This window comes from Rhinopithecus roxellana, chromosome 5 (assembly GCF_007565055.1).
Source record: "Rhinopithecus roxellana isolate Shanxi Qingling chromosome 5, ASM756505v1, whole genome shotgun sequence".
NCBI lineage: Eukaryota > Metazoa > Chordata > Mammalia > Primates > Cercopithecidae > Rhinopithecus > Rhinopithecus roxellana.
The window spans coordinates 121,105,177-121,122,332 of NC_044553.1; the positions used below are offsets into that span (position 1 = coordinate 121,105,177).

The following is a 17,156-nucleotide window of genomic DNA, read 5'->3' on the forward strand; positions in this document are numbered from 1 at the left end:
TTCTGGAAAGAGACACAATCATGATAGCAGTTCCATGTGGGGAAAATAACTGAATAGCTAGAGAAAGAAGACTAAGGATATAGACTTTTTTTCAGTGTTACATACTTGCATAGTCTCTGAATTATGTATCATGTCTGTGTATTACCTGTTACTAAGAAAAAAATGTTTTAAATTTAAAACTTTTAAATCAAGACCAAATCTATCTAAAAAAACATTTCTATGGGGATTCTCAAATTAAGGAAAACCCCAAAAGTCAAGCCACTGTCAAACACTACCTTTTCAAACTATCAATTATGAAAAGGCATTGCCCAAACTAATGACATAGTATGTCTTCAGGGAAGAAACACATTTTTGTGCAGCGGCGTGATCATAGCTTACTGCAGCCTGGAATTCTTTGTTAGGCTCAAGTGATCCTCCCACCTCAGCCTCCCGAGTAGTTGGAACTACAGGTGTGTGCCACCACACCTGGCTTTTTTTTATTTCTTATATTTTGTAGACACAGGGTCTGAATATGTTGCCTAGGCTGGTCATGAACTCCTGGCCTGATGCTACCCTCCCTCCTTGGCCTCCATAAGTGTTGGGATTACTGGTGTGAGCCACAATGCCCAGCTCCAAAAAACATTTTGTTATAATAGTCATTTAAGTAAAAGATAAACTTTGTTTACTTTTAGCTGTTTTAAAGGTCATCTGAGATGTATGTTATTTATAGTAAAATGACCTGCTGATTAAGGCGCACTGCGTATCTGTGAGACTTTTTCTATTTAAATGTTATCATTTTCCTATTTTTAATGATCATACTTTTTTTTCTCTTCTTTTCAACTTTTCCTTTTCTAATTTTGCCCCATTCCCTGTTGTATTCCTCAGTTCATTCCATTTTTAGGATCACTAGTTAATTCTATTCGAGAAAATATTTTTAATTTCTTATGTTGTTCATCAATGATCCCAAGCAACAGTCTTGACACTTTTTAACTTTATGAATAAATACCTATCAGAGTAATACAATTTCCTTCTGCTACAGAAACCTCACAGTTCTTAGAGCCCCGTGTGTCTCAATCCCCAAACAGCTGCCCCAACAGAAGCCAAGCCCTGGGCTGGCAGCTGCCTCTCCAGTGTTCCTTCTGCTTTCTGTTATGATTTCCAATGAGTCAACAGGAAGGTATTCCGAGTAAAGAAGAAATAGAGGCTTTTAGACAGGACTTTCCACCTCCCACAACCCCAAAAATACAGTTCTTACCAAATGAGCCAAGGCAATTTCCAATCCAATTTGCCACTCCTGTCTGTATGAGGTAACTCTTTAACAAACAAGAAAGTGGCAGGGGCCGGGCGCGGTGGCTCAAGCCTGTAATCCCAGCACTTTGGGAGGCCGAGACCGGCGGATCACGAGGTCAGGAGATCGAGACCATCCTGGCTAACCCGGTGAAACCCCGTCTCTACTAAGAAATACAAAAAAACTAGCCGGGCGAGGTGGCGGGTGCCTGTAGTCCCAGCTACTGGGGAGGCTGAGGCAGGAGAATGGCGTGAACCCGGGAGGCAGAGCTTGCAGTGAGCCAAGATCCGGCCACTGCACTCTAGCCTGGGCGACAGAGCGAGACTCCGTCTCAAAAAAAAAAAAAAAAAAAAGAAAGAAAGTGGCAGGAAGGAACACCTTTCTAAGCTAAATCCAAAGCAGATACCAGGTTATGAAGAAGAGAAGCAATTAGGAAGGGTCCAACAAGCTAGTTAGACACAAAAATACATAAGACAACTGGAGACTTTCCCTCAGGTGGCTGGTGGAAGAGACTCCAAAATAAGTGGCAGGAAACTGATGGAGTTCCCTCACTGACTTGAAAACTACACAAGTTACTTAATGCCTCTGGGCACCAGTTAAAGAGGGTGGACTTAAATGTTGCTACTTCAGCGCCTGCAGAAGTTAAGAGCACCAGCTTTGGTGTCACAAACCTGGGCTTGAATTCCAATATATGATCTTGGGAAAAGTGTTATCAACTCTATTTTTTTCCCTCTTTAAAATAAAAATGACGCCTATCTCACAATAATGTTATATGTAAACTCCATCATCATTCCGCTTAATTAACAGTAGTTACTACTGTTGTCATTATTTTTAGAAGCAGAAGTACAGCAGTGGCAGACTAATATGGCAGCTAAGAGAAAGGACTTCAGAGTCCTTGCCAAACCTAAAATCTGGATCAACCACTTACTAGATGAATGGGTTAACCTCTCTGAGCTTTGCTTTCTTATCTGTTAAATGCAGATAATAAGCACCTCACAGGGCTTCAAGAATAGCTAATTAGATAAAGCATGTAACGTGCTTAGCACAGTGCCTTGCACGCAGAAAGTATGCAATAAACGGTACTGATCATGACAATGAGGAAAAGGGGGAGAGGCAAGGGGAATACACTGACTTTGGGACAGACAAAAAGTATTTTAGATTATGATTGTCTCGCAAACTGCAGGTTTTTTGTTTTTTGTTTTGAGGGATTATTTTGGCTTTAGCTGCCTTAAAAGTAAAGTACTGAGGTTTCTAGAATAAAATGCCTTATTGAAATAATTAATTCTTCCCAACATACAACCATTTTATTTTATTTTATTTTATTTTATTTTATTTTATTTATTTATTTCTTGAGACGGAGTCTCGCTCTGTCGCCCAGGCTGGAGTGCAGTGGCCGGATCTCAGCTCACTGCAAGCTCCGCCTCCTGGGTTCAGGCCATTCTCCTGCCTCAGCCTCCCCAGTAGCTGGGACTACAGGCGCCGCCACCTCGCCCGGCTAGTTTTTTGTATTTTTTTAGTAGAGACAAGGTTTCACCGTGTTAGCCAGGATGGTCTCGATCTCCTGACCTCGTGATCCGCCCGTCTCGGCCTCCCAAAGTGCTGGGATTACAGGCTTGAGCCACCGCGCCCGGCACAACTATTTTAAAAAAAATTTTAACCCAACATTCAAACTTAAGCAAGTAAACTCTTACTTTTCAAAATAAACCATTAACCAGATCTTTCTTAAACATTTATATGTTTAAGATTTTTTAAATTCACACACTGTCAAACCACGGAGATCAATCAGATTACTAGGAGACTTCTAGAAAAAAAAAGAAGGAGCAGAGCCCTGATTTGATCCGGTAGGCCACAGGCCCTCCAGGTTCCACTGGCGCTTCACTCAGCTAGCTCAAAGATATGGTCTCTAGGCAACCAAGTCCTGAATTAAGCAAACAACCACAGTAATATGAATCACTTCCGGATGTTCTCACTTTGCCTACCGGCGCTTTCTTACACAAATACTTGTCAAGGGGTTTATTTAGCACCAGCTAGAAACAATCAAGTGTCCATCAGATACCACAAGGCTTAAAAATGTTCAAAACAGGTTCCACTACCAACTGATATTCCCAGATGTGACACTGTGAAGCAGAAGGAATTGTACAGCAATCAGAGGCAGGTCACCACACTAAGCTGGAAAATGAAATTCCCAGAACATGCCAACTTGGGTCCTCACATGTATTTTTACTATTTTGTCATTAGGGACATTAAAATATATAAAAACAGTTGCTCTGACCTTAAGACCAGAAGAAATACATGCCAAATGAAGTCAAACTAATGGGCCACACTTAGCCCAGCCAGATTTTTTCCCCAGCCTTGACTGGTGGACAATCCATTCACTCAGCTGCCCAATTAACACTGGTTTTTCATAGTCACATCTATTTCAACACCTATTGATTATAAGGGGAAGTGGTAAACTATGTAACCCAACTCTCTTGGCTACCTGCTCCTTTTTTTTCACCTTGAAAGAGTCTTTTGTGTCACACTATTCTTCATGAACTAAAAAGAGATCATTTAAGTTATTAACAAGAATGGAGATGGAAAAGGACTTAATTAAAAATAAAAACTACAATAGGACAAAGCAACTACCGTTAACAGAACCAAGGAAAAAATATCAAGACTGTAGAAAATCAAGTCAGTGCAACAAAAGATGTATGTGAGACACATACCTAGAATGCTTATTTAACATAAACAAAATGAAGAAGAGTCATAAAATAGACTACATAGATCTAACTAATGATCAGAACTAATCAATACAGGTATAATGGACAATTTCCTAGAGCTAAAATAAACAAACAAGAGACATTATAAACCAAGAAGAGTCTCCACATTACAGGCAAAATTGCTAAGCCAATATCAACCCTAATATGCTAACTGGGGAAATGTTTATACCTCAAGGAACAACAATTCTACAAATTTCAAGTCACAAAAAAAGGAAAAAAAAAAATCAAGTTACTTGTCATAGAGTTAAAATTAAGCTAGCTTCAGATGTTGTTTCTCAATAAGAGGTATAAGTAAACAAAGTCATATATATTTTTCTCAAAAAAATGAAATATGGTTCACCATAATAGAATGTAAAAGTCCAGAACTAGAAATATATATATAATATTTGACAAAATAGACATCAATTGCTAATAATAAACAGCTGGTTTTTAAACGCTATTAGAGGCCTGTAATTCCACCACTTTGGGAGGCTGAGGCAGGAGGATCACTTAAGGCCAGAAGTTCGAGATAAGTTCCCCTTACAATCAACATAACAAGACCCCATCTCTACAAATACATAAAAATTAAGCCAACAGATTATTAAACTGAAAATTTTGGTAAGGTTTTAAAGAAATTAAACTATCTAGACTTTGAGTTGATAGAATAAATCACAAATCAAAAGACTGACATTTAAACTCAAAAAAAATTTAAAACTACAATGAAGAAAACAAATACAATGAAACATCAAGGGAAAATGTTTTTTTTTTTTTTTTTTTTTTTGAGACGGAGTCTCGCTCTGTCGCCCAGGCTGGAGTGCAGTGGCCGGATCTCAGCTCACTGCAAGCTCCGCCTCCCGGGTTCACGCCATTCTCCTGCCTCAGCCTCCCCAGTAGCTGGGACTATAGGCGCCCGCCACCTCGCCCAGCTAGTTTTTTTGTATTTTTTAGTAGAGACGGGGTTTCACCATGTTAGCCAGGATGGTCTCGATCTCCCGACCTCGTGATCCGCCCGTCTCGGCCTCCCAAAGTGCTGGGATTACAGGCTTGAGCCACCGCGCCCGGCCAAGGGAAAATGTTTGTAGCAAATACGAGAGAAAGTCAATGTCCATGTTATAAAAGAGCTCACAAAAGTTAACATCATGATCCTAGAAGCCAAGCACATAACAAAAATAGAAAATTTGCATAAGAAAATAATACTGATAAACAAATATGTAAGAAAATGTTTAACCTCTCAGCAATCAAAGCAATAAAACTTTAAACAGGAATAAACCTAAAAAAATTATGAACATTAGATGGCCACTGAAAATAGTAAATCAAGACAATACAGGCCGGGTGTGGCTGCTCACGCCTGTATCCTTCTGCACTTTAGCAGAAGGACGGCTTGAGCCCCAGGAAATGGAGACCAGCCTGGCAACACAGAGAATCACCATCTCTACAAAAAAAAATATTTTTTTAATTAGGTGAGGTGGAGTGGGTCTATAGTCCCAGGTACCTGAGAAGCTGAGGTAGGAGTATCTTTGTTCTTTCAAGGAAAATTTCCTATATCCACTTTTTTTTTTTGAGACAATGTCTGGTTCTATCACCCAGGCTGCAGTACAGTGGTGTGATCTCAGCTCACTGCAACCTCCACCTCCCAGTTCGTGATTCTTGTGCCTCAGCTTCCAGAGTAGCTGGGATTACAAGCACATGCCACCATACCCAGCTAATGTTTTTTGTATTTTTAGTACAGATGGGATTTCACCATGTTGGCCAGGCTAGTCTCGAACTCCTGGCATCAAGTGATGCGTCTGCCTTGGCCTCCCAAAGTGCTGAGATTACAGGTGTGAGCCATCGCGCCCAGCCAAGATACTCAATACTTTATTGTAATATAGGCTTTGTGCTATATAATTTTGCCCAAGTGTAAGCTAACATCAGTATTCTCAGCACAATTAAGGTGGGCTGGGCTATGATATTCAGTAGGTTAGGTGTATTAAATGCATTCTGACTTACAATATTTTCAACTTTCAATGGGTTTATTGGGATATAATCCCTTCATAAATCAAGGAACATCTGTGTAGTAACTTAAAAATCTGAATTTGTGGCCGGGCGCGGTGGCTCAAGCCTGTAATCCCAGCACTTTGGGAGGCCGAGACGGGCGGATCACGAGGTCGGGAGATCGAGACCATCCTGGCTAACATGGTGAAACCCTGTCTCTACTAAAAAAAATACAAAAAATTAGCCGGGCGAGATGGCGGGCGCCTGTAGTCCCAGCTACTGGGGAGGCTGAGGCGAGAGAATGGCGTAAACCCAGGAGGCGGAGCTTGCAGTGAGCTGAGATCCGGCCACTGCACTCCAGCCTGGGCGACAAGAGTGAGACTCCGTCTCAAAAAAAAAAAAAAAAAAAAAAATCTGAATTTGTGATTAGATCTAAAAATTTTATACAGTTTTTCCTTTTACTTAATCCCTTCTTTTCCTTCATTATAAAATTATCACTGTAAAAAGCATTTTAAATATATAGTACAGTATTAAGCAAAAAGGAAGACTCACACCCTCTAACCCCATTCCAATCCCTAAAAGTATCCTCTGTTTCCGGTGTTTTCCTTCAGGTAAAAGCTAAGGTCTGAAGTGAAAAAACTAGGGTTATCAACCTTAGGACCTTGAAAGTGCCAAGAAAATTCCTGTCATCTTCACGTTAAATCTGCTTTTCCTTTTGCAGATTTAATGTGAAAATTCAAGAGGCCGGGCACAGTGGCTCATGCCTGTAATCCCAGAACTTTGGGAGGCTGATGTGGGTGGATCAGGAGGTCAGGAGATTGAGACCAGCCTGGCCAACATGGTGAAACCCCCGGTCTCTACTAAAAATATAAAAAATTAGCTGGGTGTGGTGGCAGGCACCTGTAATCTCAGCTACTTGGGAGGCTGAGGCAGGAGAATCGCTTGAACCCAGGAGGTGGAGGTTACAGTGAGCCGAGGTAGTGCCACTGCACTCCAGCCTGGGCAACAAGAGTGAGACTCCGTCTCAAAAAAAAAAAAAAAAAAAGAAATTAGAAAGAAAAGAAAAAATTCAGGATATCGTTTATCCAGGTGCTTGGATAAAAGTTTGTTGAGTGCAGGCCGGGTGCGGTGGCTCAGGCCTGTAATCCCAGCACTTTGGGAGGCCGAGACGGGCGGATCACGAGGTCAGGAGATCGAGACCATCCTGGCTAACACGGTGAAACCCTGTCTCTACTAAAAAAAATACAAAAAACTAGCCGGGCGAGGTGGCGGGCACCGGTAGTCCCAGCTACTCGGGAGGCTGAGGCAGGAGAATGGCGTGAACCCGGGAGGCGGAGCTTGCAGTGAGCTGAGATCCGGCCACTGCACTCCAGCCTGGGCGACAGAGCGAGACTCCGTCTCAAAAAAAAAAAAAAGAAAGAAAAAAAAAAAAAAGAAAAAAATTAGCTGGGCATCGTGGGGGGCGCCTGTACTCTCAGCCACTCGGGAGGCTGAGGCAGGAAAATGGCGTGAACCTGGGAGGCGGAGCTTGCAGTGAGCCGAGATCTCGCCACTGCGCTCCAACCTGGGCGACAGAGCAAGGCTCCGTCTCGGAAAAAAAAAAAAAAAGTTTACTGCGTGCCTACTGTATTTCACTGTGCCAAGCAATTAACCATCACAGTAACTGTGTAAGATGAACAGTGTTCCCATTCTGCAAAGGACAAATTTGGGCTCACTCCCTGAGGTTAAGCAACTTGCAAAACCAGAATCAGAACTCACACCTGCCAAAACAGAAAGTCTGATTCTTTTCACTGTGGTAAGATATCTCAACATTTAAGATTTTCAAAGACACTGTATTCAGACTTTTTGAATTTCTATTTTACTTAATTATTCATACTATGAGAATATAGAATCACATGACTTTTCTTAGTAATAATAATGGGTACTAACTAGTTGACTCTTTACATTTCTTAATTTTAAATTTTGCTAAGCTGGGTGCGGTGTCTCACACCTATAATCCCAGCACTTTGGGAGGCCGAGGTGGGTGGATCACTTGAGGTCAGGAGTTAGAGACCAGCCTGGCCAACATGGTCAAACCCCCTCTCTACCAAAAACACGAAAATTAGCCAGGGGTGGCGTCGGGCACCTGTAATCCAGCTACTCAGGAGGTGAGGAAGGCGAATCATTTGAACCTGGGAGGCGGAAGTTGCAGGGAGCCCAGATCGCACCACTGTACTCCAACCTAGGCAACAGTCAGACTCCATCTCTGGGGAAAAAGAAAATTTTTTTTGCTACATTTTCAGCTACATGGTAGGGTAAAAAGCTTTCCCCAGAGATATCAGAAATGAATATGCCCCATTTGCAACACTGTTACAATGTAGAAAAGCACTCAGCTTCAACCACTTTTAACAAATACACTTTTAAATGCAACCCACTTCTTATGGTGGAGCCTGTCCAAGGCTGTTGCACTAAATTAATATCAGAAAAAAGAACGGAGGTTTCTTCTTAAAATGGTCTATGTCACCATTTTAAGAGTTAAGAATAAATCTCACCCCATACTTCCCCTTAGTAATTATAAATAAATGAATAGATCAGCTCCTAGTGCTACCATGTCATTACACAGCTACATGCTATGGTCCCTTAGTCACACTGGGTCTCATGAGATAACTAGACTTCTCATCTGTACAAAGAGAGCTTGGGTAACCATCCTAAAAATGATCTCCCTCAACATTTAAGTGAAGTTCCTCATTTTGAGACTTCTAGAAGTGCTGGGCATGATATTCTTCCTAGTCACCTTGCCTAACCATTTTGTTTTCTTGCTTCTTAAATGTCTTAACTTCTATTTGCATGATCACAGGGTGCCAGCCTGGACATATCCCAATATTCATGGAATTCTGATATCACTTACAGGGAGAAAAGATCTTAAGAGCCCATCCCAGAAAATGCTCTATGCCAACAGTAAAGACATATGCACAAAAAAGACTTTGTTCCCAGGAACTAATTTCTTTCCAAGACACCTTTCCAATTCCTCTAAATTACAAAAAGTGACATGCTTCTGTTTAGTGCTAAGCTCGACTTACCACCGTGGAGTTGCTGACAATCTCCAACCAGCCAGCATTCCTACTTTCCCTTCTACAAGAGGGGTTGCCCTACTCCTTGAGTGGGGGTACAGGCACTCAGAGGCAGAAAGGTGGCCCATGACAGACTTGAAAGCGCACACCAGGAATTGTCTGAAACTCAGAGAATGCTGGAATTAACTTTCTTCCTGTGACCTTTAACCTAGCTGAATCTTCTTCCATTTCCAGTACTAATCATACTTTCTTCTCACTTGCAGACTTCCCTGTTCTGTCCTGCCTGACATGTTCTCTTCTTGGTTCTTTTCACCTGAACCTTATTCTGATCTATTACTTCCTCCTGTCCAAGACCTGAGCACTGAACATACCTCACATATTTAAATGTTACTTCCTTCAATTGAGTGAAATGGTATTCATCACTCCGACACAACTGCTCCTTAGGCAAAACAAATGTAAAACTCAAGAACAGGCAAAAGGATAAAAATAAGCTTCGATTTAAGCATAAATAGTAATTTAAGATGTATAAACGACTCATAAAATCCTTGATCTATTGTGTAGCCCTTAGCAAAAAGCCTTGAATCACTAGGTGATATTTCATTAGAACAGCGGCTTAATTTCAATATTGAAGCTGCTCTCCAAACAATGAAGAAAAACAGCAATCTCTACATTTTCTATTTCTCAACCACTCCCAGTGCTCATTGATAGGAATTACCCCTAAATTTTCCCACTTAACCCTTCAGGGAAACACAAACCCACACCGACAGAAAACTCGCGTCTCTCTACACTTATAGTCTCTTATTTATACTCACTGCCTCTACACAGTCATATTCACTCTCTATACACTCCTCTCTTTTCCCAAGAAAGAACTCTGTTACAGGCATAGGAGAAAATGGAGTGCCCCAGGATACACAATGGGGCCACTGTACTAAAAGGTGGAGCTTTTAGTAGGAGGAGTAGAGGTATTATAAATAGAACTGAGGAGGGGAACCTTTTCTCTCTCCGATCTCTATGATCTTTATTCCTGGCCTTGGAGTTACCGTAAATCCCAGATCTTGGGGCTCCTCCAACTTGGGAGGGGTGGAGGTTATGAAGGAAACAGGATGGAACCAAACCAAAAAGGCAAACTGGGCCTAGTGCTAGAGGGGAAAGAGGGGCCCTAGGAACACACAAGATACAGCACGGCTTACCAAGGTAGGAGAAAGAACTGGAAGAGATTAATAGCTAGCTAATAACAAAGAGCATGCCAATTGTCCTTGGTGCATTCCCAACACTTTTTAGGGGTGGCAGCAGCCACATAGGTGGCTGACAGGGATTCTAGTCCTCTTTTCTCACCATAACATTCCCAGGCTTCTTTCCTTTGGCCTCTCTAGTTATACAATCTAAATAGGTGCTTTCAACATTGATTTTTTAAAATCAAAGCCTTAAACAACAACAAAAATCACCACACCCAGTTTTATGATTGCCTCCATAAAATAGACCAGGCACCTTTCCATGATGCCAGGCCAATGGGCAGGGTGTGCTAGGGTAATATGCCACTATTATGTCCTCCCTTAAAAAAAAAAAAAAAAAAAAAAAAACCCGAAGATCATCACAATGTCTCCACTGCCTTTTTTTTTTTTTTTTTTGAGACAGTTTCACTCTTGATGCCTAGGCTGGAGTGCAGTGGCACTATCTCGGCTTACCGCAACCTCCACCTCCCAGGTTCAAGCAATTCTGCCTCAGCCTCCCGAGTAGCTGGGATTACAGGCAGCTGCCATCACGCCCGGCTAATTTTGTATTTTTAGTAGAGATGGGGATTCTCCATGTTGCTCAGGCTGGTCTCCAACTCCTGACTTCCAGGTGATCCATCTGCCTCAGCTTCCCAAAGTGCTGGGATTACAGGCATGAGCCACGGTGCCCGGACAGTTACTTTTTAAGTATGCAAAAGCACTCAACTAAAAAACACCCCAGGGGATCATGCCCCTGGGTGGTCTTTAAAGGAAATGGGCTACTTTCCTATACTGGAAAAAAACATCTGACAGAAAAAAAGACGCTCTAGAGTAGCTGAAAAGAAAATGTCTTGCTAATGCAGCACCTGATGAAGAAAATATGATGAAGTGTAACATTTTACTCAGACCATGATATCCCAGCATAAGGCAGAGTTCTAAAATTGTTTTAAATCTTGTTTCTCAACAGGGGGAGGAGTGGGGGGCAAGGAAGGACCATGGGAATCACTAGAGGCATTTAAAATACAGTCGGCCCTCCTTATCCGTGGGTTCTGCATCCATGGACTCAACAAACTATGGATCAAAAATAGTCAGAAAAAAAATAAAGATACAAATAAAACAATACAGTGTAACAACTATTTATGTAGCATTTACATTGGATCAGGTATAAGTAATCTAGAGATGTTTTAAAGTATATAATATGTAATATGCTAACGTTATATGCAAATACTATGCCATTTTATATAAGGAACTTGAGCAACTGTGGATTCTGGTATCTGCAGGTGTCCTGGAACCAAACCCCCACAGATACCAAGGGACTACTATATATATGTCTGGACCTCCCACCCAGATCTATGGAACCACAATTTCTATGGTAAGGCCCAGATAGCTGTATTTTTTTTTTTTTTTTTTAGTTCCCCGGGTGATTCTAATGCACACATCTGGTTAACAACCACAGTTAACAAAAAATGATGAGGCCAGGCACAGTGGCTCATGTTTGTAACCCCAGCACTTTGGGAGGCTGACGTGGGTGGATCACCTGAGGTCAGGTGTTTGAGAACAGCCTGGCCGTTATGGTGAAACCCTGTTTCTACTAAAAATACAAAAATTAGCCAGGCGTAGTGGCAGGTGCCTGTAATTCCAGCTACTCAGGAGGCTGAGGCAGAAGAATCGCTTGAACCCGGGAGGTGGAGGTTGCAGTGAGCCAAGATCACGCCACTGCACTCCAGCCTGGGCAACAGAGCGAGACTCTGTACAAAAAAAAAAAAAAAGATAGAAACTATTCTTCAATCAAGAAAACTACAAGTAGACCAAAAAACTCAGGCTTCAGTTTCCTCATTAAATGAGATGGTTGAACAAGATTAGCGGTTGAACTAGATTAGTGGTAGTGTTTGGGGAAGGGGAGGTGTTAGCCAAAATACCCTCTGTAAAAAGTGAATTTTTTCAGGAAATTCAACAGTAAATCAAAAGCAGAGCTACTTTGGAAGGTGTGTTGAGGCTCTTCCCTCTCACCCCCAGGTCACCTCAGTGGAATCACCAAAGCTCCACAGAGCACAAGATGATCTCTTAGAACGGCTGCAGCTTTCAAATTCTTTGACCTTCCAAACCTAGAAATCCACAATTTAAATGGCAGAGAACTTACAATTTTTGTTTTCTTATAAACTTCATGAGAAAATGTCCCCTTTTCTAGTGATATAGCATGTCTTGCTATGTCATCTTCTATTATTTAGAAAGACAAGTGTTATCCTCCTCACTTAAGTCATCACTGAAACCCAAGCTCCAGTTTCCTGGAAGTTTTAAGCTCAGAAAACAAGCCTAGATACAAGAGGGCATGCAAAATACAGGTTAGAGTTTGCCCCAGGAGAAGGAAGAATGGGACCAGAGAGGCACAAAAGAGACTTTAAATGCAGCGATGTTGGTTTTGTTTTGTTTGGTTTTAGAGGAAAGGGAAATATCTCAAGTGTTAACATTTGTTAGTTCTGGGATACAAAGATGTTTGTTGTATTGTTCTCTGGAATTTCCTGTAGCATTTTAAGATTTTCAGAATTAAAATACACACACACACACACACACACACACACACACACACACACCCCTACGTTTATTAGCACCATTTCAAACACCCTTTTTATTAAATGTTAATTACAGATATTTCATTACCCCTCACTTGCCTTCACCCAAGGTCACTTATAGAATACATGATCTATAATTACATCTACCCTGGGACTCTGCAAAAGAACACAAGCACCAGAACAAAAGAAATTAATCACTGATACCAAAATGACACTCTAAAATTAAGACCACAAGGTTGTGGGGCATCTGAAAAAGAAAAAGAACAGCTTTACAAATTCACTTCACAAAGAATGCAGAGGATGCTGCCTCTGAATATTGCCAAACAGATGAACCTACACCAACAGTACTACACTTCTAAGCCTCCCAAACCAAGCACCCACTCCACAGGTCATAGAAGGAGACTCAATTCATATATAAATCAAAATTCATGAAGAATAAGTGAAACATTAAAGCCAAAAACCTCAAACCCTAAAAATGCTACTTTCCACCCGACAGTTGGTAATGCCCAAAACATGCACAATAAGCATAAAACTGAACAATACAAACCTGGAAAATTTTTCAGTACACTTAAATGCCCATCACAGTAATTCATGATAAACTGTCATCAAGGCTGCTTATTGCCATAAATAAATACCCTACCTATACTTATTCCCTCAACCACCAGCTTCCCAGTTACATCTATAACATACTCAAATAAATCTTTTCTTTTTTCCCCTGCCCCCAAAACAGTTTTGTCACCCAGGCGAGAGCACAGTGGTGAGAACACAGCTCACTGCTGCCTCGACCTCCCGGACTCAAGTGATCCTCCCTCCTCAGGCTCCCAAGTAGCTAGGACTACAGGCGCACACCACCATGCTCGGCTAACTTTTTAAATTTTTTTATAGAGATGAGGTCTCACTATGTTGCCCAATCTGGTCTCAAACAGCTGGGTTCAAGTGATCCCCTCCACCTCGGCCTCCCAACGTGTTGGAATTACAGGCATGGATTACTGTGCTCAGCCTCAAAGAAATCTTTATTTGTCTTCACACTATTATCAGTTCCCTTCTCTTAATCTTCTCTCCAGCCAGCCAATCTTTACCTTTTTGCTTCTTCCAAATGACAAAGGTACTCATAAGCCACATTCTGACGTCTCCTTTCATCCATCTCCTCTGCAGTAAGTCTTTCATTATCCAGGACAGCTAAAACATAAAAGAAAGAATGTAAACACCAGGATCTGTAGCGTTCCCGAGTGATGAAAGATTGCCACAGAATCAATTTCCTGCTACTCACCTAGAAAGTCAGGGTAACTAATGAGTGTGTAGCTAGCCAGATGTACTACAATGACTTTCCTAAAACAAGAACTATGTGGTTTCAACTATACTCATCTTGACCTTTTTAAACATGGATGATAGTATAAATATGTACTAAGTTTTAGTGTAATCTTGAAAAATACCGTCTTGAGATTTTGGCCCAAATCTGTCCCTATCTGCCAGAACTCCTTCTAAATACAGATCTGATAATGTTGTTTCCCTCTTTTATTAATGACCAAAGCTTGCAGTTATTGAGAAATAAGTGACAGTAACTATACTAAGCATTTTACACGCATTCTCTCATTGAAACCCCACAACAATCCTGTGATTATCACTCCTATTTTACAGATGAGGAAATTGAGGCTGGCTGAGCCCAGCCCCATGGCTAATAAGTGGCAGGGCCTGAATCCAAATCCGCAGAGTCTGTCTCCAAAGCCTGAGCTTATCCTTGAAGCAATCTGCTTCCTTCATGGGCACCAGGTATGGAATAAATTCCTAACTCCTTGGGAAGGTATTCAAGGCCTTTCCCAGTCTGGTCCCAACTATTTTTGGAAACTTTCCTCTGCCCTTCCTCCCACCACTGTGCAGTCCACACCACTCAGTTCCCAACACAGTGTCCCTCTACTCTTCAATACCTTTGTTCATGCTCTTCCCTCAAATCCTGTCTCTTGTTCCACATGCCCTATCAAACTGTTCTTCTTTTAAGACAGGGTCTTGTTCTGTCACTAAGGCTGGAGTGCAGTGGCACAATCATGGCTTATTGCAGCCTCGACTTTCTGGGCTCAAATGATCCTCCTACCTCAGCCCCAAGCAGCTTGGACCACAGGCGTAGGCCACCACGACTGGCTAATTTTTTTTTTTTTTTTTTTAAGAGATGGAGTCTCACTATGCTGCCCAGGCTGGTCTCAAACTCCAGGCCTCAAACGATCCTCTCACCTCGGACTACCAAAGTGCTGGGATTACACGCAGGAGCCACTATGCCTGGCCACCTGTCAAACTTTCTACACAGCATTCTTCAAGGTTCTGTTCAAATGTCACCTTCAGGCCAGGTGCAGTGGCTCACACTTTGGGAGGCCGAGGCGGAGGGATCATTTGAGATCAGCAGTTTGACACCAGTCTGCCCAACACGGTGAAACCCTGTCTCTACTAAAAATACAAAAATTAGCCAGTGTGGTGGGCCGACGCCTGTAGTCCTAGCTACTCGGGAGACTGAGGCAGGAGAATCGCTTGAACCTGGGAGGTGGGAGTTTGCAGTGAGCTGAAACTGCACCACTGCACTCCAGGCTGGGCGACAAAAAAAGACTCTGTCTCAAAAAAAAAAAAAAAAAGTCACCTTCCGTGCTCATACTGTGTTCCCTAAGCCCCTTCTCCTTACCTACATTACTCTGTATGGCTAGTAAGCTCAGCATCTTTTATCGTTATTGCCACCTTATAATCATTAGCATGCACACCTGTCTGACTCTCTGATTAAAACGTTCTTTGGAGGCAGGGCCTGATCTTACTCATCTTTAATTTCATAAATGTGGCACAATACCTCACAAATAACTGTTGATGCGTGAAATGTTGATCCTTTAAAAAAGAACATTATTCCCAGAATATAAAATAAAATCGAAAACCTCATAATCCCAAAGGGTCCTCCTTTAGCCAATCCTGCCCGCAGTTCAATGACGTCCAGGGCCAACAACAGAAAATGAGGAAGTCTTAGGATTTTGTTTCTATTTTTTTTTTTTTTTTTTTTTAACTATTTTACTTTTGAACTCTTGAGGAGGGAACTAAGCCCGAGAAAACTGACGTGACTTGCCCAGGACGGCACCTCTTAGCTAGCCTGGGGCCGGACAGGTCTGGACCCTGGTCTACCCCGCAGGCAATACTAGGGCAGCGCCTTTCCACGAAACGGGCAGAGCCCGCGTACCCAGACCCCAGTCCCCGGGACACGCCCTGCGCGGTCCTCCTGCCACCTCACCCTAGGCCGTCTTCCCCAATCTCGGTCGAGCTTGGGCGACGGGAGGGGCCGGGTGGGGCTCCCCCTACCGCGGCCCCAGCTAGGGCGGGAGGCCTCGGAGGTCCTCTCCGCCGCCTCGGACCCTGAGGGGGCGAGCACCAGGGGCCTCCCCGCCCGCCGCCCCACCGGGGCGGCTCTTCCGGGTCCGAGCTGCCGGCAGCCGCCCTGCCCCACCCGCCCGGCCGAGCCCCCAAGAAAATCGCGCCTCGTCTGCAAGTTAGCTTGGCCCCGAAGCCCCGCGCCGCAGAGCCCCGCACTCACAGCCATAGTGCGGCCGGGCCACGCCTAGCCCGTCAACCTCGTCTGCGGAGGACATGGCGGCCGAGCCCGGGTCTCTGCTGAAGAAGCCGTGAAACCTTAGAGGCGCGGACAGCGGCAGCTGCAGCTCCTGCCAAGTGCGCGGGCTTGCCCGGGTCCCCGAGGCCCCGCCCATTCCGTCAACCCCACCCCGCAGGCCCAGTCCCAGCGGGACCGCCCGAGCGACACCGCCCTGCCGCACCGCCCTGAGCGGCCGGAAAGAGGCGGGGCCAGCGTCACCATACCCCGCCCCCAACTCCGCCCCCTCAGCCCGGCCCCGCAGGCATCCAGCTACCGTCTCCGTAGGCGGAAGGAAGAAGGTAGAGCCCATCCTCCAATCGGGCTCACGCTGAGCTTGCCCTGCCGGGAATGCCCGCCCAGGCTTATAGCCCCGCCCCCAGGGCCACCGCCCTATCCGCAACTCTAACCGAAAAGCTGCTGGTGTCTGCTACCTGAAATCAAAATAGTGGGTCATCTCCCTTCTCTTGCCGGCCCAGCTAACCTCTGCACCAATACTTGGAGAAGGTGGCCCAGGGTGTCTTGTTGGACACAAGCAGGCCCCAAACTGCCATAAAAGCCCTCCAACCCCACTCTCCACAGTTTGGCAACCTGGCCTCAGTCATCTTAGATTCGGCAGCAGTCACCAGATTACCCAGGTATTTGAGATGCAGATGCTAAAGCGGAACTCTGTCCAAACTCCCTACCTTTAGATCCCTTGACATTGTTCTTTGCTCTTTTCCCTTACCGGGGATGCCTC

The 17,156-nt window shown here is 43.6% G+C and overlaps 1 protein-coding gene across 1 annotated transcript in view; it reads right to left on the reverse strand.

The window, feature by feature from the left end:
• IQGAP1 (IQ motif containing GTPase activating protein 1) overlaps positions 1 to 16,548 on the reverse strand; it is a 117,631-nt gene extending 101,083 nt beyond the window's left edge. Inside the window, exons 1-2 of the mRNA XM_010384797.2 lie at positions 16,364 to 16,548; positions 13,890 to 13,989 (exon numbers count right to left, since the gene is read on the reverse strand). Coding sequence (XP_010383099.2) covers positions 13,890 to 13,989; positions 16,364 to 16,535 — 272 coding nt within the window. The 5' untranslated portion in view covers positions 16,536 to 16,548. The remainder of the gene's footprint in view (positions 1 to 13,889; positions 13,990 to 16,363) is intronic.
• Between the last annotated feature and the right edge of the window lie 608 nt (positions 16,549 to 17,156).